General features: G+C 43.7%; 1 protein-coding gene and 1 long non-coding RNA gene across 5 annotated transcripts in view; one reads left to right on the top strand and one right to left on the bottom strand.

The window, feature by feature from the left end:
- LOC111254949 (serine/threonine-protein kinase LMTK2-like) overlaps positions 1-25,083 on the bottom strand; it is a 122,592-nt gene that overhangs the window by 37,455 nt on the left and 60,054 nt on the right. The window contains exon 1 of one of the 4 annotated variants that reach the window (XM_086974763.1): positions 24,587-24,611. The exons of 2 other annotated variants lie outside the window; for them this stretch is intronic. In XM_086974763.1, the coding sequence (XP_086830889.1) occupies positions 24,587-24,596 (10 nt within the window). In that variant the 5' untranslated portion in view covers positions 24,597-24,611. Of the gene's footprint in view, positions 1-3,423; positions 3,539-24,586; positions 24,612-25,083 lie in introns of those variants that run through there. One more of the 4 variants, XM_086974762.1, reaches the window with a different exon arrangement.
- On the top strand, positions 8,117-25,081 carry LOC147754501 (uncharacterized). The gene is made up of 4 exons (XR_015316990.1): positions 8,117-8,702; positions 10,411-10,616; positions 23,384-23,801; positions 23,976-25,081. It is a non-coding gene; the product is annotated as an uncharacterized LOC147754501 (long non-coding RNA).

The following is a 25,083-nucleotide window of genomic DNA, read 5'->3' as shown; positions in this document are numbered from 1 at the left end:
GTGCTTGAAATAATACGGTGGCCCGAATGGAAAATGGCATATGATGCCCAGATGGGCATGTCGAATTCGGAGTTCTGCTTTGAAATTAAATAATTTCCTATTTATTAAAGACATAAGATAATTTATGTGAAAGTATTACAACACGAAAAACATTGACTAATCTAGATTAATGAACATTTTATATGATTCGGTGGTTAGAACATGATTGATTTTAGATGTTCCTGCTGGAAAATAAACTGGAAGCTTTCAGCATGTGAGATGCTCGCCCTCGTCTGCTTTATTAGAAAATGCCTTTTAAAAGCCCGAAGGAACTCGATGAATTACCTCCATCGTACATCGATCAGATAGATCGACAGTAACTGCGAGAGCAGATAGTCAAGCAGCATCTGTCATCTCAGTGCCTTCTATAGTGGACACCGCTCGTTCGTTTTGCTGGACGAGTAAAAAGCAAATGGCTCCTCCTAGGTAGACTGTTCGAAGGAACTATGGCAAACCGCTCGCTGGCCACTCTTTTAACCAAGCAAGGCCCTTAAAACCTAGAGCTTTAGAAGGAGCCACCGCTTTGTTGATACAGAACTAATCAAAGAATTCGTAGCGCCATCTGAAACTGTACCATATTCTAAAAACAAGACCACTTACTTCAACAAAAAAAGAGAGAAAATCGAAAGGGCAGGTATCCTATTGGTCAACCGCAGCGGATAAGCTAAATTTACTAGTTTGTCGCTTTTCTAGCGGAGTCCTTTATTGAACGCTGCGTTACGTCACGACAAGGAGGAAGAAGCAGAAGTCTCTGAAGCGAACGGAGCTTGCTCACGATGATATCCAGATCGTAGTGCCATAGCCTCTGTGGTCTTCGGGAACCCGTTGCGGTCTTGATTCGAACTCGGGCATAGACAGACTTTGCTTCGTGGTGGCTGCCATCCGCCTGATTGAATACCTAACGACGATACCGCTCTTAAAGCTCGAAACATAAATGTCGTAATGCCGAAATATAGTGTATAGTCTCGAGCTAGCGTGCATGAAATCGTACGAGCGGCTGCTTGCGGAATACGCTCTTTCACAAACATGAAAGTGCGTATTCGATACATTTGATGGCCGATGTGTGAATTTACGTTCGATTGGTTACTATAAATGATAGTATATACCCACTAAAAATAAACGAACTCCCCAATCGTTTAGAAAATGAGGAATTACTAATCGAAGAACTTTATGTATAGGGACGATTTTGGGTTTATTTAGATGATGCTGAATAGAGCAAAGGAGAGGCCAGACCTTGTTTCGGGTGATGAGTTAGCCCACGCTTCTGTCCATACGCACCATAACCGTATATGAGTCAATTTGAGTTAAATCTGTGATGATTTTGTCTACAAGAAAGTATGTCACAAACTTCATGTAGACGAGGTCGTTCTTTACACTGTAACACTGTAGTCTACAAGAAGAAGTAAAGTAACAAGATAATTCGTTGCCTTCCTTTCATAACCTACTCCCTTCCTATAGGTCACATCGTCAATAATCCTGGTTGCCATAGAAACGTCAACGTGCCAAATTGTTCCTGAAGATAATCTTCATAATAAACCTGTTTAGCGAATTATCTAAGCACAATAATGTTTGCACGGGCAATCTCCACCAATTAAAGCGAAATACTTAATTCTTATTGTTCTCTTTTCTAGTTTCGTTTATCCCGTTGCTCGAGAACTTCTTATACTCTGACACATGAAAGCCTGAGGGTGAAGACAACGCTCAATGTAGTTACCTGGTTGCTGATCGGAGGGAGCATTTCACAATCGACAATGCAATCAGCGAAATGCATATGGCAATGTTTCAAAAAGCAAAGGCAGCGCAGAAAGAACAGAGTTGCTAAACTTGCATTTGAACGTGCAGGTACATGCAAAGTTGACCTGACTGCTGAAGTGCTAGCCAGCGTTCACGTATCTTTGTATTCGAACAACATGTATCGAAAAAAGATGCCCTAACCGAAGGGCTTACTGCTAGCGGGTCATCTCGACGTCTTGCGTCTGCCAATCCTATAAAAGGGCTCGATGCAGCAGTAGGCAGTTTAGGCGAACATTTTGTAAATGGACGTTCAGCAGCAGGAGGTTGTAAGGGTGTGTATCTATTATTGATGCTTTGGGTGCCTCTCTCTTGGCCTTAAGCTGGAACTTGCCTGGGCCACCTTTCACTGTGCGTCACGTTGAGCCGATAGCCGCTTTTCCTACTTTCGTAGTAGCAAAATTTCTGCATCGATACGATGTGGATTTAACATTCCGCTATTTTGAAACAAGTAGGTCAAGCGGTTGCGTCAGAACAGCCGGCACAGCCTCGATTAAAACGCTGATATCGTTGAATAGGCACACCGAGAAAAAAAACAGAGAATTCCATGTTTCGTTCGCCTGATACTTCTTCTTCTGCCTCTTCTTTTTCTTTCCTTTTTTGCTGACTGTGTCTTTCAGACGCACACATTCGGGGTATTACCAATCGCAGTCATCAGCATTATCGCTAGCTGCATATGGCTCATTGGCTGCACGGCGTTGGGCCGGTTCCGTAAGAGGGCTTGCGAAGGCCGAAGTAGGAAAAGACCAATGGATATCTAGATATCGCTGAATACATTATCGCAACTAGGCCAAAAGCACACAACCCGTGCGAAGCTTTACTGTGGCCTGCGTCCTGCACAGGGAGCGAAAAAAAGGAGAAGTCCGGCGAGACTCTCGGACGCTCCGCCCTGGTTCAGCGACTGCCTAGAACACACGCTAAATGTTCATGTACATGCACGGTCTGTTGAAGACGCGACGACTACGAAAGGAGAACTCACTGACCGTGCATGCTTTACTGGGCAGCGCTTCCACGCAGAGCAAGGTTAGGCGAACAAGCAACTGCTCCTGGGATCGGACATTCCTTAATATCAAATAGCAATTGAGACTTAACTAACTTTCAATGGGCATTTGCAACTAGACGCTCATTAAAAGTTCAAAGCTCGCGAGTGACTGTCTTATATTTCCTGCTAACTTGTTTCTACTTAGCTCCTAGAGAAAGCAGTACGATTGGCCTTCTCCGTGCACAATATGCTTGCTAGAGTCTCCACACAGACCTGATAAAGTGATAAGACTGCTAGGATCTAGCGATGATTGACTGAGGTATTAATAAAATCGAGTTTAGCTAATATATTCGATGCTCCATCAAATGAATCATTGTCGACTATTCAGTAATCGACGAGACATTAACAATAAAAAGCTACAATTTTTTTTTTCGTGAAATTCGTCTGGTTACGCCATCGTGTACTATATTCAATTTGTGTAGGCTGCCTACTTCGTGATTTGTGTGAAAGGCCGTATGCGATGACATCCTTTCTTTGAAAACGAAGTATGAAGCTTGCAACGACTGAAAGATGATGTTTCATGAACTTTTTGCAGCGTGGCAGTGGTTTACCTTGAACAATCGCCTCCTGGGCTTTCACATATCCTATTGTACGTGGCGCCCTCTGTCGTTCAAAAGAGTTATATCTTATCATCATTAGACACAGCATCATCGCCCTCAGATCCAAATTGATGGCAGGCAAGAGCTTTCTTCTGTAAAAACAAAATCGTTATGCACTCAGCAACTCGTTATGTTCGTTTAACTTTCACATATTATAATCCTACGTAGGCAAAGATTAACCCTATCTCTATGATGATGGTTTGTTTAACCTCAATGATCACTTCAACCATAGGCCTTAGCTTATTGGCCTGTACTATTTGAAACACCGTAAACGGTATGTAGAGCCGATTCAAAGATGCCTTGTCTCTGACTCCTTTCCGTCTTTTTTCTGGCGAGTTTTGCCCATATTACGGTATCCTTTCTGCCGATGGGACTTCCATTTTGCTTATCCTACTCGTGTCGTCGAACCCTTATGTTGTATTACTCAACTTAATTTTCGTAACCTGCCTCACCGCCCTTCCAAACCTTTCTCTCATTTACATGCAGCGTTGTGACCATCGCAGCAGTTCTATGTGTAGGACGTCGTGTGCAACTCACTCATTCGTGCTAAATCATATTAACCTATAAGCCCTGCCCTGTTCGTACTGGTGCTGCGCTTTGCAAGACCGCCACTTCTTAGCCACAGGCTAGGTAAAAGAATATGAGATTATGTTGAATCATAAATGTCTCGTCATGTCCTTCAACGATCTTTTTTTGTGTGCCGAGGAAAACCCTGGAAGAGCTTTTCTATCTGCAGTTACCATCAAGACAAAAATGATTGGCAGCCTATCACGACTGACATCCTGTGCCACTCAACTCCAAGACCCTCCCCACTCTTCTCTGCACCGAGCCACCGACACACTAAATATAAAAGTAATAGTAGCTTTCCTTTAACGAGTTTCGGTTACAGCCTTTGACAACAAACGGGGCTCCTGGTGAGCAGATCCTACACGATATGCGCGCATTATCCTTCGTCTCTCTTTCATTGTCGACCGGGCTAGTTCACATGCGTCCTTGCTTCCTGAATCGGGCATTATTTTTAATTGTCTTATTGTTATAGGCCTACCCTGATCGTGACGTGGATCGAGTCTAGCCGATAAATATTAAATGAAAGTTACCTGGAGATGCTTCTCCCAGTCTAGTACAATAGGATTAAGTCTCTTGCTCTAGCGCGAGCTTTTATATGCGTACAAAACGCATTTAGAAACTATGAAAAAAAAGCTATCGCGCCGTCCAGGCCAATTCCATGCGCCTTCCCTGTTTTAATATTTCGTCCTTATTCGGCGTTTTCCAACTATCTCACGGTTACAGATGCGTTCAATTTGCTTAATGTAAACATTTTATTTAGCTTTTTTAATAAATTTGTTTGTCAAGCAGTCAGTCGAGTAACAAAGTGTTTAGGGCCAATAGTACGGGTCGATTTTTACCTTCGCCATGCGACGCGAAACTTCGCAAGTTAAGCCAAAAAACAAACAAATACATCCAAAGAGTAGTAACATCTTCGGTAATAATAGTAGTCTGTGGTTTTCATTGCAGCGTTCTTCCCTGTGGTTCACTGTCGACCATGAATGTGGTCGAATGTGGCGACACGCATAAAATACGATTTGCTCTTCAATCAACAACAGGGACTCCAGTACCAAATCTCACTGAGACTCATACAAGTCCGAAGAGCTCTGCCGTCTCACTGTGTTAACGCGTGCACTGATGGAAATGCACGGGGTTTTTAAGTCAAGCAGCTTTTAAAGCTGAAACGTTATTAAAGCTCAGCTGTATTTGAACTTCTCAGACCAGTGCAGTGCCCCGCATCAAACTTCGCTTTAGTGTAGAGGAAGACTCGAGGAAAGGAACTCGTACTCAGTGCAGCCACAATCGAATCTAATTACAATTCGAAGTGCGAAGCTGATGGCAAGGTACCTATGCATACTCCGCTGCAGCATCAGCAGCACCATGCGATTCTACTAATACTTCGTAAGTTAGGTAAAATGGCCAGGTTAATTTAGAGGGCTCATTAGTGTTTTACGTGTACCGCGTACGCCCAGCGTACTTAAACTTGCCTGAACAATGCTTTATTCATCTCCTGGGGTTTTCCTTGCGTGGGGCACCGTGTCACGACGTGAGCTTACTGCACGCTCATTCGTTTCTGTTACGTGCGCTTTTTACTTTATGTTATACTAGCAAGTAAAGAGACTTCACTCATTTTTAAAGGGGTCACGTTATTGATAGAAACGCGACAAAGTTAAAAAATAGATTATTACTTCGACTTGATACAAATATTTATATATATAAAACGAGTCAGCGGTAGATTGACAAGATTACCAGTTCCGGTAATGTACATCATCAATAACTGCAAGTAAGATCATGACTTTTACAACGATAGTAATTTTTTTCACCTGAGATGAGTGTACCACACTGATTTGTTTTTATGTAAGGAACAATCTGAATGTTCGTTGTTGTCCACTTATCAAAAAGCACAATTAAAGTTCTGTGTTAATCAAGTTATGTCATAAATGCTGGAAAAAATTTTTTCGATACACATTTCTGATGGGCACACACAATCCGAAACTTAAACCTGCCTAGAAAGCAAGCAATATCTTCTACTCGACACGTCGCCTACTTCAAAGACTCTGCGAAGACGACATGTTGGAATAAATATATGAAGGCTAATAATAAAACGGTGGTCAGTCTTTCCATTTTGATACAAAGGTTTCCATTTTGATACTGTTCTATGACAGGCTACGAGGATCCACTTGAGATGTTTCCTTCTATGTTACCCATTTTCATTTTCCCGAGGTCGGAAACTCAGAAGAGGTCTCTGAACATCTTGGAGAAGAGGTCTTGTTTCTAGCCTTTGCATCACGTTTTCTAGATCCCAGTTTCTTTGTCCCTCATATTTCAGTTAAATTACTGACATTGCCACATAGTCAGAGGCAACACGGAACCCGTATAGGATGGAATGCTGGCAAAGACGGAAAAGCACGCTTATGACAATCACAGCGAGAGAAGCTCTATTATAGTTTTTTCGGTAAGGTCAATGATGAGTATTATTTGCCTAATCATCGTCGGGGCATTATTGCATAGCCGCTTTTCCAAACGTTAACAAGAGTGTGGAAAGAGATCATATTCTGGCGGATATCTATGAGCCTTAGCATTATTTGATTTTAAAATCTATTTAATGATGAGGGTGGCACTGGTATATACGGCTTGTGGCCATCTAATGAATGTACTAAAAGAACGAAGTCGCTGATATGCCCTTAAACGTCTTGATTCATTAACGATCATGTAGAAAATCAATGCTTTTGTTAAGATTGACTTGACGCATGCCTTAGATACCTGTAAAAATAACAACGGGCGAAGATATCTAGCACATCAGAGCTGGTTAGGTATATTGAAGATACATTGAACTCAACTATTACGTGATAAAAGCAACACTACACAGCTTTACACTATATCAAAAACGCGGAACCGGTCTATTTTCATCAACTAGCCTAGTCAGTAGGTATGTATCTCTTATATAAAAAAAGACGGTCGTGAGCGCTCACTTGACCCTGTAACCCTTGTTCGTTGCACCGCAAGTAATCGTGCAGGTCAAGGAAGGTAGAAACAGGTCTACTGGAAGGACACCAGAAGATTACCGTTCGTTACGCAGGTTCTGTATGTACAAAGACGAATGCAGTAACGGAGTGTAACGACAACTAACTCACGATGTCCCCACAAATCTCCAATCGGCTTGTGAGCCATGCAAAAAGATTTCAGAAATACAATAGACAGATAGAGAGGGGACAGTAACGCCTAGGAGACTTAGGCAGTGTGGCAGGAAGAGTAAAGCGGCGTGGCCCTGCATGCGAAATTGATGTATTTCATTGACTTATTTGGCTACGGATAATCCTCTACTAATCTCGGAAGTAAAAGGTTTAACGACAAGGGACTTTTTGGTTATTTAGAAGCTTCAAACTGGCTAGTTGCTCAACCAATGTTAGACTCCTGCGACGATAGAGTTAAGACTCAAGCCCCACTCTTTACTTCGACGTGATTATTCTTTCATGGCTGGCGCTTTGCTCATTGACCCAACAGACCAAACCACTAACCGACAAGAAGTCCGCTAACTAACCGGCGGCAGGGATTACTACATTATAACTTTGTTAAAGGCCTCAACTTCTCTGCAAGGTATGCTTACACATCTAGGCCTAGCGACAACCAAAAATACATAGAGAGAAAACAGCAACCCCTTCCTATGGTCCGCAGTAGAGGCCTGATGGATTTTTATGGACTCAACCGCTTGCTACTTAACCGGTTTTGAACGGCTACAGTTCCTCAGGTTGGGTGCTTTTACAGATGTGGTCGCCTTCCTGGTGAACCGTGTCCGCACAGAAACAGAGGGCGAACTGGGATGAAGGCTAAGCCAACATTTGAGCTTATCTTTCGAAACAATGGTCTTCTACCTGGCTGAGATCGTTTGTTTCTTAGCACTCAAGACTCATTCCAGCGCCATATAAACCGATATCTCGTCCACCTGTATCCTTCAAAATTGACTTGACATCCTGAGTGAGAAATTTTAATTGAGCACCATATATGAATGTATTCATCTATCTACTCTTAGCCATTGCGGCGTTGACCATGCTATGCACCTATGTGAGCCTCCTGACTTTCGCCTGTTTAACTCTATTGCCAAAAAGATATCGGATATCTGTTGAATACGAGCAGATTGCTAGCCTTCTCCCGTATATTCGTGTGGATCTTCGTTGCACCCTCGATTCATTACAGCGTAACGTAAAAGTGCGTTGTGTGAATATGCCTCTACTGTTGAAACAAGCGCTGCCAAGAAACGTCACCTACTCCATACACATTCGGCCATTCTGAGTCATAAAAAAACCGCCAGAATAAGCGTTCCATCAGGAAGCAGGCAGACAGGCAGTCGTTTAATGCATGTCTACTCAGGCGAGTATCCTAGTGACTTACGGCCTCGTCGGCAGGTAAAAGGGACAGCCGAGATATGATTTCTCGTAGGCTTTGGTCTCTCCGTGCCGTTTTCCAGTCTAACATGTCGCCAACAACGTTTCTTGCCTTCACTTGTAAGAAACGGCTGGCTTGGAACGCAGCGGCGTCACGCTATATAAAGCACTCGCCAGATGCCGGTCTGTAACTGGGGCGAAACAGCTAATTGGACAGCGACTGAAGAACAGAAAACAGATAGGCGCATACGAGGAAGTGTTTTCAGTTTGTCTACTAAACTGCAATGCCATGCGTCGGCAATGGTTAGTATGACACCATGCATGAAAAATTGTGTAATAGATTAAGCGTTCGATACCACCAAAAGCTTCGTTCGCTAATATGATAATAGGTTGTCGTTAAAATGGTGTGATTACCTGTGTTATTATTATGTTATTACGTTTTGTATTAATAAAAATTATATGTACAAAAATTACATCAGAGCGCTAGCGTTCAAGCCAAGCATTGGGAATGGTGTTTGACATGTGTTTTAATATGCAGAGGTATTTCGTATGGGTATGTCGCATTGCAGATTCATTGACTAAGTGTAGAACAAAGGCATCTATGAATATGTGCAGAACGAAACTTGATAGACCTGAACTTACTAATGATTTTGAAAAGAAAATATATCTTAAGGTTGTTTGTTTCTTGATTCAATAACTGCACCATTGTGAATTTCATCATAGATAACGTAGCGTGACTCGAGCCTTAGCTTATCAGGATGTGCGCGCGTAACTGGGTATATTACCGTATTATTTACCCATAATCTGGGCAGCGTTTTTTGAACAGGTGGCTTCTAATTAGCTTGGAGAAAAGATAGAAAAAGTTGAGAAAGCTATAGGATAGGTTAACGTTATACAATATTTGCCAGAAAAGATGGCAACAACACTCGTGTCTTGACGTTTTAGAAGCATATGGAAATTTTGACTAGCTCACGTGCATAGATACCCAGATCTGTAAGTTTATTGCAGGCGGGGTTTCCTGAAGACGGCTTTCGCATAATAAACACAGGATTGAAAGTGAAGACAGGGCTTTAGCCACTTGTCGTCCTAACGCGGTCAGTGTTGTCCTTTCGAACCCTAAATCTCTTTGCAACACTGTAAAGACTCTTCAGCCAGGCAATGCTTTTATATAATTCTCGAGCCCGTTTGCTAAAAAGAATCTTCATGTTTTTTTAATCAATGGCACGTGAAGAGTTGAAGCGGGCTTCAGGTAAAGTTCTTCAAAGTCGAATTTGCTTGAGACGAGCAAAATCCACAAGGGCTGCGTTCAGATGAAACGCCAATTTGTGGATAGTCACCTGTGCGAGCACTCGAATCAACGTTCAATGCACATTCAAGCGAAGAATCCCTTTACACTTTCATTACATAGGGAGCAGGGTGATGAACACGATTCAAAATGTTAATCGATGGTACAATGCGACCTGTCCGATAAGCGCCGGTAGAAAGTTAATCTTCAGTATTGCAACAACACTTTTTCCTTATTTATTAGTTATTATTGTTTGAACGTTTGAAGACGAGTGTTTTGCGCGAAGAGCTGACTCGGACAGCCGAGGCCAACTGAAGCCTGCGAAGGCCAATGATCGTTTGTTGTGTCCTCCTCTGGTATTTAGTTCACCCGCGTTATTGGTTAGCCGATCACAGGGAACCCGTAGCACTATCGAAGAGGCTTTGCGATGGATTTTAAGTTACTTTGTTTTAAGTTTTCCTGGAACAATTTTTAACAGATATGAACCTTTCAAGTGTTGCACGGTTTTTCCGGATTCGATTCTTTTCCGTCAAAGATTTTTTCTACCGTCAAAGACATTGTTGACATGGCATATGTCATAACTTATCGATTACGTTTATTCATTTCAATTCAACTATGTCTGAGATTGAGTTGTTTGGGAAGGCTACGCTTTAGCAAAGCGAACTTGCTAGCACCATCAGACACGGTTTACATTGTTTGTTCACACCTTTCACCGCTGCCATTTAGACTACATCATCATCTAGGGGTGTAACAACGTAGGGAAAATCCGCAGAGTTAGTCGTACGCCCGTACTACGTACACGTGCCAAACTGTGAAGCAAGATCGCCATTCCCAGGAGATTAGAGAGACGTTTGTCGGAATCGATGCGTGTACTATGCAAGTTTACGCCGATGTCAAATCAGGAAGGTAAACGTAAAGACGATTTGTCCAAGGTAAGCGATGCACCAAATCGTACATGTATATGCATCTATATAGAATACTATATTATATGGAGATACATGGATTGGTGGATAGTAACTATAATGGGTAAAAGAATGATTGAAAAAACAAACGTGCATAAAGAGACCACCTCAATGAGTAAACACAGATGTCTTCATTGATGCACACAGGCACAGCGATTCTGAACATACCCCGCAATAACATTGATATTTAATTATCTGACCCAAACACTTTCAATGCCAAATCTTCGTATAAGTTCTATAAAAATATGGCCAATAATGCCGACTGGATTGCTCTTTAAAATTGCTTGCAAAAAGCCTTCCTTCTAGCCGTTCACCAGCCTCTTTAGCTTGGTTTTTACCCTTCACCAACTTTTTTCTTGATTGGAATTCTCATCTACGCTTGTCTTCTTCCAGGCATCGCTTTTCATAGTTCTGCAAACGTGTGCTTTGCCCATTTATCCCTTCTGCTAGCCCTCCTTAGATCTTCGAGAATCTCGGTGATTCTAATTCGTTTCGGATAGCCGTTCGTTGTCTGAACATTGTGCCGGTCCTGTCTTCATGAAAACGACCTAGAGCGAAGTCGGTTGCAAAAGCGCCGGCAGACACCATGGCCTCTAAGACTAAAGCTTCGAGGACAATCTTTGGACACCGCTAGTTTGTGTCCGAGCTGCCTCATAGACATGTACTCACAGGCGGAGGCAGAGGACATACACAGAGACTGCCATCATTGGTTCCAATATGACTACACCTGGTAGCGTACCTTTTTTTGTGATGCTGAATAGTTCAACTCGACACGGGGCAAAATTCGTTTCATAGGCTTGTGTGCATAGGTTACCCGCTGCCTTCCCTTACCGTCTAGCTCTTTTTGAAGGTAACGTTAATTTCTTTTCAGCTGCAGCTCTAGCAAATACAGTGAAATATTCAAATCTGTATCGAAGCCTTAGGCAACGCGGCGTGTGGTGGCAGCAACACTAGTCGACAGCAACTGGTGGATGGCAGAGTCGGATATAAGGCATCGTTCGGGCAAAAGCGAACCCTTCTTAAACTCGGTGATTCTGTAGAAAGGAAAACGAAATAGGGGGATTCAACGTCGTGTATCAGTACAAACAGGCTAGAATTACTGCAGTAGAGATACACCGCCCTTTGGGATGTTGATTTCCAGGCAAGTGAAACGTGCCTCGTCCAGTTTGGTACGCTGTGAGGTAAATAGTCCCGTATTAGGACGCAGATTAAAAAAGCCTTGCTTTCATTCCAATCCGTTCCCGCGCTATAAGTGGAAAATAATCTTACAAAGTGAAGAAGCGTGTTTGAATTCGCTGGAAACAGAAAAGTAGCAATGGGTGAAGGAGGGGCAAGGTGCTTCCAATTTTCAGGCCCTCTGCTCCGTCGCATTGTCGAGGCAAGTGCCAACAAAACACAGCCAAATAGAATGTGTGCATGTATAGAATGGCAAAAGAAGCAATGGCTGGAACAGAATAAGTTGAAAACAAAATTACGTGTACTCAAAATCTTACCACGCTACGAATGATCGGGTTTCCCAGGGTATCAGCTAGACGAAACATGCACAGCTTCATGATTAGATGTACATTGCATTATAACGTAGCTGGCAAATCTTGATAATTACCTTGGTAGTCTTCGCTTGTATCCACCGTAAAATTCGAATTCAAGCTTAAACGTATTTTCCTTTAAAACTCGTTGTAAGCCCAATATCGGCAATTGGTTCCATTTGGCATAATAAATAAGGGACAGTCTGGCTTTTATTAACTGAGGTTTGCTTAGATTATCTGTACGGTTACCTCTGCACAAGAGCCACTTTTGTGTTGCCATTGGCGCTGAATACTAAATGTATGACTTGAACCTCTCCTATATACGTGCTGCACACAACATATTATGTGTAATGGTAGTGCCCCGGGGCGCTATCAATAAATTGGGATTTGTGTGTGCTGATCTGGTTAGTTGCCAGCCTTGGTCGACCAGAACAGTACAGTGATACCTTTCAGCCTGCCCCTTCTCGATGTATAACGCCACATTCCTACATATTATACAAGCTGGTTTATGTCGCTGAGGCAGAATTATGCTCTCCAACAAAGGTCGGAGAACCTGATCAGCGGCGGTACCGGAAAAACAACAACTATAACCGATTATGTTTGTCCAATATTTATTACGGTTCAAATTGCCAGTCTACGATACGTGTCTTCTACGAGACTGCCTGAAGTATTCTAGATGCAATACGGAGCTAATAGGAAACAACTCAGGAACAGCAGTTTCGCTTGTATATAAGCAAATAATAGATCAAAGGACGATAAAAGCAGGATTCATCGAACGTAAGTTGATGACCGACCGCTTTGGACAAACAAACCATAACCCATCAACCAAGACAGTGAAGTCGAATCAACCCATAATAGAACCACTTATTTGTTGAAAACTATCTCTTCAGCAAAGAAATTGCTGTCCTTTGAAGTGCTCCAAACCCTCCAGTCGTTCAAACCTTCGATCCATCGAAGCACCTATGCATCGCTTCACTTTATGTGCCTACATTACCTATACCCTCCAGGAGCAAGCGTCCACCACAGTACAAACTCTGAAGCTTCGTATATTGAATAAGCCCGCATCTTCACAAAGCATTTCAAGGCATTCATAGATATGTGGGTGTAAGTCAGGTGGGTAAGGAAGCCTCAGGACCACCTTACGCGTAAAGATCCACTTAACAGAAAAGCGACTTGGAAAGTTTTTTAAGAACTTTCTTTCTACGAGAAGAAGCAGCCACCGACAAGCTTCAGTGTGAACACACGGAGAACACGAAGTCGGCCGAACTCCAACCCTATCGGCCGTCAGCATTGATGAGAAGTGCCCGCTGCCAGAGTATCTAGTTAACGCGCTTATGTGTTCGTATTTGTATTTGACTAAACAGTGTGCTGAAATACATGTAAGCTCCCTTCCGGGATTGTCTTCATTGAAAAATTGAAAGTATAAAAATTGTAAGCGTTATCTTTAACTGATAACGAGAAGGATGGAAAGGACTCTACACTTCTTTTTGCGACTCGCCTTGCCAGCACAAGTCACCTCCGGTGGCGAAGTGCTTGCCCTGTTGCCCTGCGTTAGCGATAGGCACAAGCTATAAGCACCGAAAGAGAACCATTGTTCAGCGCTTTGAGCGACCAGCGACGTAAAGAGCTCGCTTGTACCAGCAGCGCATTGAAACTGGTCAGCGTAGGCAGAAATTCCCTTTAGTTCGGGGAATACGCCTGCCCGCTATCGTCGTTGTCGAAGAAGTAAAGCTGCACTCACCGCTATAGCAATTACTCGTGCTGCTGCCGCAAATTTTTACAAATGAGTCCTATCCTATATAATGGCTTGATCTAAAGTCTTGTAGTCGTATTGCCAAGGTTACCGTGGTGGTGATATCGTATCAGTAGGTGGTGATCGCCTAATCTCTGCGTAAATATATCTTCAACTAAGAGTGTATGTATTATAGAGAATTCTCTAGTACAAAACAATGGGTACGCCAACTATATAGTTACATAACGGATCTTATTCCATCCATAAGGGCCACTCAGTATATCAGCAGGGCAGAACTCAGCTGGTGTAGTGCAGACGATTATATCTAACTATAGCGCTAAGCTGGTGCCATGGCCTTTACTAAAGTATTCTATAAAGTATATTCCTTTTGACTGACAAATGATTGACGACGAACTTTAGCCGCTTTATTTATCTCACTTCAGTGCTTGTGCATATAGTGATTATACATGTACGTGTTATAATCACGAGCGTAGTTCGTAGAAAAAGCAGACTAACAACAGTCTAAGCAGCACTTGTCTTAGTTACGCGAAGCGCGCGCAAACCGACTTTCATGAGATACGTTGACCCCTTAGCATTCACGTACAAGACAAAGGTAGACGAGGTGTTTCCCTTTTTCTTCTTTTTTTCTTTGTTTTTTCATCCGCACTTTCGTATTGCTACTTGTGTCTGATATCATAACTCTGCTGTCCTATTGGGTACTAAAAACAATATTTCCTTTTTCTACAGCTGCATGTATCTCGGCGTAGCTGGACGCCCGGCACCGTTTCGTCCCATTGTCACGGGGCGAAGGCTGATGGATAAGAGAACAATAGGACAAGGCGGCAGCGGCGCCATCAGCTGCTAGCAGTGCGTGCGGCGTGCAAAAGTGTTTTAGCAAAAAGGCAAAACAAGCTGAGTGTCACGTCATCCAGGAGGGCACTCTTTTTACATGACAGTACAGTAAGTCTAGTAGCAATGGCAGCAAGGGCTCGTTATGATCGCTAGAGATGTTATGGTGGCTAAACTACGGCCTTATGGCCCAACGTCACCCGTCTTAAACTACCCTGTACTATCCTGCTTCGGCGTACTGCTTCTTCCTTTCTCTTTTACCCCTCAACGCCTCCTCCGTGGCCCATTCGACAATCGTGCCCGCTGCGCGTCCTTGACAACTACCAGGATCCAATAGCAGCAATGGTAGCGACTGCTAGTAGCAGCAAGTGCGGGCTGTCTTAAATTGAGAATGTCCATAGTAGGATGAAACAAACGGGCTCTAAAAAAGGGTGACTTGGTCCGTGCTATGGTTTGCCGGTGGCGAGATAAATGAACAAGCCCAAACATTGACCTTGTTTAGGGCTGGTAATAAAAATGAAGGGACGGGCGGATAAACCCCCAACAGAGTGGAGGTTACCGATGTGTGGAAACAGTGCTGCCTGTTAGGCAAAGAAGCTGGCAAAGAAGGCATTTGGAAAGGTTTAAGACTTCGAGCCGGCGATGGCCGTTCTTCCTAGCCCGCAGGAGCACAATGACTTGTCAGCGACTCAACTTCATACCTTCGTTAGAATTATTGAGATGTTCATAAATGACCGACCCTCACGCTAGTAGGCCTTCCTTAAGGCTCACTTCCAAGTGCGTTTTTACTTTTGCGGCGTCTCCTCTTCTTATAAATGTAGTTGTAGCGTGTGACACGAAAATCTTACTTAGTACTATTGCAGTGATCTTCACTGGCCACTAATAACGTCATGTCGAGACGGCACGTTGGCAGCCGAAGAAATGTTCCAGCCGGCTCGTCACACTGTACAGTGTCGTTGACGCAATTGAAAGAGCAAGATGACGTCATGTACTGTTATTAACTATAAGGACGATTTTCTTTTGGCGCCTGGCAACGTTGGCCACTAGGCCTGTATGGCTTGATAGCTGTATGGTAAACATAGCTCCATGGGCACAATGTACTTAACCGAGAAGCGACAACCCCGTTCAATTAACATGCTTCATCTGCAAACCAAATTAGAATACTGCTGCCGTTGCAGCGGCCCCACATCATTCGAAAATACCTTGGAATAATAGAATTACTTGTGGCGGAGATGCTCAACGTATCAGCTGTTTGATTTTTACGACGGCTAGGAAAAGAAGTGCGAAAGAACCTAAGTCGAAGAACTCTAGAACTACTAGAAGTCGGCATGTTGACACATGTGTATTGGTGAACATTTTAATTCGAGGCATAATTCATCGTCAGGCAGGCTATTGAGTGGATTCTGCGAGCGACTCGTGTGTCTCGTCTGGCGGGAACAATCTCAATGGTCTCACACAAAAATATGCTCAGCCGCTATACGGTACATAATGCATAGCATATGGGATATGTGCTGGTCCATAAGTATTCCTTTACTTCCCTACTTATTAGAACTTTATTATTATTTACTCGTACCCAAATTATTCCTGTGTGCTCATCCTTTTACAAAGCAGAACACAGAAAGATATTGAACTGAAAAGTTAATATGTATTAATAGGTATGAGTTACACCGCCGTTAATGTCAAAATCCCATTGAGCCTGTCTCCAAATTACATTTCATGTGGTTCACATATATTTATTTACAATACATATCGATATATTAGAAGTGTACTTATTCGTTGCCGAGTGCTACTTGTAGATGTGCAGATGTTTACATGGAACGTTTTTCGTTTCTAAGATTTTGTCTTGTCGTCATCGGGAAGCCATTTTTTTCCATAAAACTTTTCCATACAGTTCTATTTGTGGTTAAAGCATTGAGTCAGCTCCCTACAACCGCAAATCTAGCTTATTGTTCTTCATCCCCTCATCATTGTATTGCGACTCAAGCATAGTCATATTGCTCAAATCCTCGCGTACCTATTGCACTGGGCATTTACCAGTATTATCATTTCTACGGCTATAATTGCTATAATGCTTCCTGCACAAAGACATCTACCTCGTTATAGCAGCTATCATCAAAATTCATGGTACAGAAATGATACCAGCTTAGTATCACCGACGGCAGTAACCGCGCACCTTTCTTGTGGTCAACTATTGGCCCTTAACACGAACGGTACCAAGACAGAGCGGCTTACCTTGAATACGTATTGTCCGCTATCGTTAACCCGCGCCCGTATTCTCACGAATCCACTAGAATCTACACTGAATCATCTGCTAGTCCACTTCCTGGCAATGGCAGGCGTTCCGCTTATTTCAAATGGTTGGCGGGTCAACGACAGCAGCGCTTATTGCGGAACAACTTCCCGTATCATATAAGTGTCCCAGACAGATAGGTAACCGAAAACCAGAAAGGGGCGACAAGCTTCGACCTTTAAAAGCGCGGTTATCGCTGCCGACCTGTACACTATGTCGGTGCGTAACTACCGAAATGAAGTTGTGTATCTAATCTTAATGTAAATGCTCGCTAGGTACTAAGCATGGGGCCCTTAAACCTCTCAGGATGTATTTGCTGCACAACCCTTCTTGCTCTAGATCCGCCCGTCTCTGTGAGTCTTACCTTAATCTGTGAGGCGTTGTTGTAAGGCCTGTAAGGATAGGCCATCTTGCAATCCCATTCGGCAGTGTACTTTGGTTCCCAGCGCTTGTATCTATTTCCAGTTACATCCAACCGGTGCTATGCGTCGTTGTTGAGGCCGACGTCTTAACGAGGCCGCTTTCCCTCGCCTAAGTCTCCCGGCCCCCAAATAATGGCTCCAGTCTCATGTCTAAGTAGGCAAGAAGTGTTTGAGCGACGGAGACGCTGTAACTAAACACAAGCGTGAGCCCTCCGATACTGTGTAGCATCCGATTGCAAGTGGAGCCCCGTCGCTTCTTAGTGGCGGAGATGTTTTTAGTGGTTTACCGGTTTTAGACGAGCGCAGCAGCGACACTTTCAAGGAGATCCTTCAAACGAATTGCAGATAAAGCAATTCCTTAACCGCTCTTATGGTTGCGAAGTGTGCACCAAAATCATAATGTCTTTGCTATGTGTACAAAAGTTTCGCCGACTGATTTAGTAAACAGGGAGCTACTGACATTGCTTTGTTTCTCTGCTCATTAATCAATCAATCGATAAATTAGGAGAATTTCAATTTCAAATTCAAAGGAGCTAAGCATTCTATTTATCTATAACCTACTTAATTCCACTATGGACTAGTTAATTTTGTCGCCGTGTGTATTTCCATGGTTGATAATAGATAGTGAGGCTTTTGAGCTTACAGTACAAACTTACTACACATATCTAATTTTGTAGTAATGTCGTACGTTTTTGCGCTGAATAATTTTGCAAGCTTCATATACGAAATAATAACGCTGTTCTTGAAAAGATCTCACAAACGCTTTTGGGCTGCCGTCTGCCATCTTACATCGGACTCGATTTCCCTCAAGCCCGCCACAACACTTATGCGCTTTTTATCATAAGAGCAGCTACCGCCTCTACATCCACCCCAGTTCCAGAGACAGCAGCAGCAGCAGTAGTAGAGTAGCAAAGAACAGAATACAGGAATACGCACTTATGGCCCCGATGGCTCCGTTAGCCGGAATTGAAGATAAAAGTTGTGAGTGACCATTACCCAGCCCCACAATTCTAAAAAAGTGGCCCCTTGGCTACTCCCGTAAACTTACTCGTACGGGCATGACCGGAGCGAACGGCAGTGGCGACGGTTGCCCTTGCTTCTGCAATGATGGCCAGGGCAGAGTAGGAGCTATCACATCGTTCTTCGACAAGTCAGTACCGCCGAAGGTACGGGAACCCACTAAGGTAGCGGCTTCCACACGGCAGTGGAAGCTTTTCCTCCGAAACAGAAGTGGCTGAGGAAGACGGCAAGGGTACTTGTAGATGCTCCGCAGCGGAGCTGAGCCAGCGGATGAAATATCATCGGATCATACCAACCCTTTAAACAGCGGGAGCAGCCGAAATGCGTTCTGCTTCTCTAAACCCAAATTCAAATAGGTTGGTAGGTCAAGAAGACCGCAGCAATTCTTCCCTGACTACTTTTCTTTTATCAAGGGCGAGGTCACAAGGAGTACTAGATAAGACAGCTGCAATCGCTACAACACACCGAGCAGCGTCATCTTTTATGTTAGTGGTAGCAGCAGCCGAAACAGCACGAGTAGGAACCACGCAAATACGTTAAGCCCTCTGCAACTCACCGCTTTGGCCATTGTTTCTCGCATAAATCCGTTAGTAGGCAACCTGATGAGGGCGATAGGACCCATGACAGTAATAGCCTTCCAAGCTAGTTGGCTTGGCCTGGCCTTCAACTACACTCTATTTTACTGTGTTTCGCCTTTGCAAGAGCGTTCACTAGATGCCCGCAGAGTTTGATGAGATTGTCGCAGTTGCCATCGTTTTTTTCTGCCAAATAATTGCCATGTTCTTTACTCATGTACACTAAGGTTGTATAGGCATAGCGTACTGTGGCCTACGTGAAATTCTTATTTACACAGCAGTGATTAGACCTCGTATGGGTATGCTATCTAGGTAGCCTGTAAAGTGGCATATAAATCCGGCGAATAGGATCGAATAAGCCCCAACTCAATATACGCCTTTCTATCTGGGAAATATCCGCTGGCCTGCTTCAATCGCTGTGGTTGTTCCTTGCGAGCATAAACGCCACAAATGTTCCAGTTATACCGATCTAATACCGATATAATCGAAATGGATATTCCTTGTCTGGTTGGAGCCGGTTGTTTCTTCCTGCTTTATTCCATACCACTGCAGTTATCTTATTGCGTTTTCTGCCGTAGAAGATCTCGCACATGCTAATCAGTAAGTATTAGGCCAAACGGCATTAAACATGTTATCGGTAGATCATAAGCGCAACGTGCCGGATGACTATAATAGAATTACGCTTCTTGCGTCTCAATAAAGAAACTAGACCTCATGATTGACCTACAAAAAGAATGTACACATATGGAACCAGTGTACGAATGATTGAAAAAGGTCCGTAACCAATATATAAACTGTGGAAAACTTGATAAGCAAACGCCACGGCTTGCAGGCACAGCATTATCGTTCGGTTGCTGTATAAAAAAAGCCCACAGCCAGAACCGGGCAAATAAAACAAAAACGAGTCCTCTACAGGGACAGAATCGTCTGTTGTCTCCGAAACATTCTGTTTTGCTCTCAGTTACGTTTCTTAATAGTTGTATTCGGTGAAGTACGTTCGAGGGCTCACGGTACTTATTAGTCTCGACAGCAGCAACCTTCGGCCGGAGGACCACTCCGTAGATTCTAACTGTTTTACATGTCTGGTACCCCTTGTTCTAATCCGCTTATGCTGAGGCTACAAAAATCTCATGGTAGTCGAAACGATTCCTGCAGTGTACGTAGTCGGAATAATAGGACTATTGGTCTGCCCGTGGTGGCGATGGCAGCGGGAACGCCATACATTTAATCAGGTCTAACATGCGCCAGTCCGCGAGTTTGTGGGTTCCGCTTCTAATATAAACCTTTAAACTCTCGATTCTTGCTTTCAAGATAGCTTTGATTTAAGGTCTAGAAATCTAGACTTGAACAAAAACCATCGTTACATTTATGATCGCGAACGAGGCCACATTACGTAATATTATAGATGTCCTCTAGATCACATGGTCTTTTAGCATATAAAATAGTAAAAAACTGACTTTCGTAATAGAGATATTATTAGTATATTAGATATTTACATTAGTTTGCTTCCGCGAAGGGAAATCATGCCTACAGTTGATTGAGTCACGTACCGGCACCTCACGGCTGACAACCTGTGACACCGTCGGTCTATCAACAACCATCAGTTGAAGCAGGACATCACAATAATAAGACCGAAAAGTCCCTAACCTCTCGTTAGAGTGCACAGACCTTCTAGTCAAATCACGTTAATCTGCCTTCGATACTGCTTCGTATAAGTTCGATGCCAACTACTATATGAAGTTCATAAGGTAATGCTACCGTGAGCATCGACGAAAGCCGAGAGAATCGAGTCAATCGAGAAACAGGCAATAAAATTCGCCCGTCAGCGCACGAGCCCACAAGGGTTCATTATTTATCTAATTACACGTACATGCTTATCATAGATTATTAGAAAGGGGGACAAACAGATGCGCCGATTGATGCTCCCTTCCTGCTTGTGTCTAATATATACCAATTTCGTCGCCAAGTTTCTTCTTCTTGTGTGCTTGTACACGCTCTGGTTGTACATGCGTTTTGCATTCTGTAACTGTTCGCTTGCATCCGATGGCAGCCAATCTATATTCATTTTTCTTGGCCCTGGACAGTCCCAGGGATTTGTGAGGTACAGGCATAGAAGCATTTCCATGCGCAGTCGGTAGCCGCGATTGCTCTTTCAATTTTCCTCCACTATACGTTGTCTCATTTCGCGGCCTTTAAGCTTGCCTCTCAAGTCTAATCCGGTTCGCACGGAAAGTATCTCGCAGAAGCGGACCGACTCATCTAGCAAGCAGCCTGTTCCGAAGTGAACCGAATAGTCAATACCAGAGAGAAATAGAGCGCCATCCACGTCCACACATGCCGTACCTGGAGCGCTGCCAACCGGCAAACGCCATCAAACGCAACAGCAACTATAGTGGACCTACTGGTGGCAAGTTCAAGTGGCTGGAAGCCACCTGAACTTTCACCACACCTGTACTAAATGCCGCCGCAGATGCATCTGACATTTAATGGCGTCGCACCGCGGTCAGCAGACAATATCATACTGTCCCTCTCGCTATCAGGCTACCTACTCCTATTTTCACTCCGTATCCTTACTCTAATGCCCCACACCGAGTTTACAGCTGGCGCAATTGCGGCTAGCACCCGCAGTTTGCCCTTCGACACCACCTTGCCGGAGCAATATTGGTAGAGGTAATTAGAATAGCACCGATGCCAATTCTGATTCTACTGCTGCTACGGCCTCACCCCAGATATTGGGGATCGATCAGCCTCGTAACGAGGAAGTCGCCTGCTATCTATTTCCTCTCAGTCTGCGCAGCGTTGCCAAGGAAGAGCCCGCCAGGAGCAAACTCTGATCTAGTTCAGCGCACCAGACTACCGTGCAAACTACAATTTAAAGCCTAATTTATTTTTTCCTTCTTCTCATCCTCTATAACAGTTCCTTGATGAGCCTTGGTGCTCGAAATTCGGCCCGACTTGACTCGCTGTGACCCCCCCCCCTTCGTTTGTAATATCTAGCTCACCAAATGGAGTGGTAGGTGGAAGAGCTGTATGCGCCTGTAGCCCATCCGTGCTAGCATATAGAGAGCACGGCCAATGACGTTGTAGTGTGTTAGCCTCATGGTATCAATGTTCGATTCAATCGGTCCTTTGTGGAGATAGAAAGCGGATGGGGTGGTGCGTGATTTCCATGCATGATTCCGCCAGCCGTGAGGCCTAGGACCCCATTTATTTGGCGCGATTCAGGAATTCAAGCTTTGGACAGAAAGATTCGAAACAAATAGCAAAGGCAACATATCTCACAGTTGTGTCGAATAAACTCTAAAGAGGCTGGGTGAGCTGTGGGTGAATGATCACTGCCATGAGCGGCCGCTGCGTGGAGCGTCAAAAAGACAGACACAATAGACAACTATCCCAGTTGAATTAGGCGGGTTTCCAAGAAATTGTTGGTTTTCCTCTTGCGTTTGTGTGAAGAAGCCAAAGCACCAAGTGCGTTCCAGCACTCAAAAACTTCCGGTATACGGACCTGATGAGGGTATCATTTTGTGAATATTATTTGCCCGTATGTGGATATTATCATATGTTAGCATATCGAATATCATGGATCTGATTGTTGAGCCACGTCTGCATTCTTAGCACGAGCAAAAACACGCTATAGCTTACGTGCCATCTTTTTAATTTAACAAATGGCAAAATGAAGGATATAACAGCAAACGCAAGTGAGTAACGAAGCGATTTGAATGAAGTTCATAGATTTGAAACTTACTATCTTTCGCTCTCAAATATCTCAACTATTGTCCAGATTTATTGGAACCACCCGGAAAGAAGGTCAGATTTTTCTCCAGCATCTCCCTTCTCAAGTTGTGGTCTTCTCATCCGATTCGCAAGTAATGCATGTTGAATTCTACTGTCCGTGCTCGCCAACATCCCTTTCGCGGTGATTTCTTTGAAAGATCCATGGACTTTAGCGATGCCGCTTCTGCTTGATTAACGTCGACGGTCTCGAACGGGAAATGTACGCGAATTTTCAACGTTGAGCTCGATACTGCTTTTTGCTTGCAAAGTCAGCCTCTGATTTGGCCTGAAGAGGGCGAAAGCACTTAGTTTTACGTTTTAGCTTAGAACTGGAAACCCCTAAAAACCGAAGGAATGGCCGTGTACACAACGTAAGATATATGCACACGCTAATTCGTAGAAGCACCAACCAGCAGAAAAATGCACGCAAGATAACTGTGTCACTATCTAGCCAACGGTAACTGTAGGTTTGCTTGTCAACTTTTGCTTAGCGTAGAGCCTTGAGGCGAATTTGGAATTGAAACTTCCCCTTTTTGCCACCCTTCTCAGTAGCGACGTTGCGGAAGGTTCGGATGCGTCACGTCAGCTCTCGCAACAAAATGTAATAGCTACTACAATACGACATAGACCAGTGGAACTTGCAGACATACTTCTTGCCTGTGTAACCCTTACGCACGGTTGTACCGGCCGGGCCTTAACGCCAAGGAGAATGTCGGCCGTGGATGTCGACGGACGGTATGCGTTTGTGAAACGATTCCCCAAGCGGAGGTTGGCATCCTAACGTTACGTTTACGCTACACGACAAACGAAGGTGCGCCATTGCCGTTATGCTTTCCGTAGTTCAGCCGTTTACCCTCGGTGATGAACGTATGGTGAAGGAAAAATTCGCTGGACCACCCCAGGTCCCAATTTCGCGGCCGTGGCTGAAAGCTACGACTTCTCTTTGAATATACACACGGCAAAACAGGTACGTAAGAATCATACAGAAGCGTTAGCACAACGTATCGAGCTTTTGCGTTCCCGCCAGGCTGGGTCGCACACTTCCCCTTTGTATGTAAATGCAATAGGTGGCTGTACATATACTGTGTACCAGTTTATAGGAGCAGTGCAATGGAGCAAAAACGGAACGTTCTCTTTCCAGAAATGGCTACCGCAACGACGACAGCGCCAACGGCAGCCGCGAGCACACTTATAAGGGTGAACGCGAATAGCAGGATTGGCGCCTTCGCTCGAATGACTGAATTCGTTGTAGCAATATCACTACCAGCAGTGGTAACAGCAGCAGCAATCAAATCAATGCCACGTTGCGGAAGTGTTCAACTCAATGCTTCTCTCGACAACGAAAAAAGCTGGGTCCCGTAGTCAAAAAGGATCCATAATCAAGCATGCCCAGACCGTCTGCGGATGGCTGGCACTATCAACAAATGATAGCTATGCTTCGTAAACGGACGAAGCTGTTATGTATCCGCGCTGAAATGTTGTTGTTCGAAACCCTTCTGTACATGAAGTTGCCACATTCAGATAATTTTAGTCGCAGAAAACAAAGTCTCTTGGGAAACAACTCGGACGCATCGTTTCTTTCGGCTCTTATTTTCATATATGTAAAATACGTACGTACGTACGACTAAGGTAACTATGATGTTCAACTACTTTTACAGCTACTTATTCTTCCAATGAAAAATGGTTCTTTTAAAATCATAGGTTAAAAACAGCAATGAGTTTTAAACTATCCTAGTTTCACCGTAAATTTACCTGAAGTCATACAGGTAACTGGACGCGAGCAACTACACAGTCGGAGTTCATTGCAGAAACTGAAAAACCTACGAATGTATATTCTTATACATTACAGATAAGTATAGCAGTCGGCCACATGATAACTCGATACTCACCTAAAATACAGAAAACTAAAGATAAGTAAATCATTGTTTCTTCGAAAATTTGACGCGCCTTACATAAAATAGGATCGACAGACTGTCCAATACAATTATATAATGCAAATAGAGTTTCGCAATTTTCCAAACTTGGCGAAACCACACGTATCAGCAGCACAGCTTCAGCACGTTTCGTTGCCGCTCTATTCCATCAGACAGGTACAGAATCGAGGGGCAACAATAGAAGAATAAAACTCTTGATCTTCCCCCAATCACTCGATTTTTTTCCCACTGCATCATCGCATCCTGTAAATCGAATCCAAATATTTTTGTTTTCACAAGTCTGAAACTTGCTCATTTGTCAAAATACAACCCAAA

Source organism: Varroa destructor, unplaced genomic scaffold, assembly GCF_002443255.2.
Source record: "Varroa destructor unplaced genomic scaffold, Vdes_3.0 BEIS01000007.1, whole genome shotgun sequence".
Taxonomy (NCBI): Eukaryota; Metazoa; Arthropoda; class Arachnida; order Mesostigmata; family Varroidae; genus Varroa; species Varroa destructor.
The sequence above is the reverse complement of the archived record's forward strand: the minus strand, read 5'-3'. Positions and strand labels throughout refer to the sequence as shown.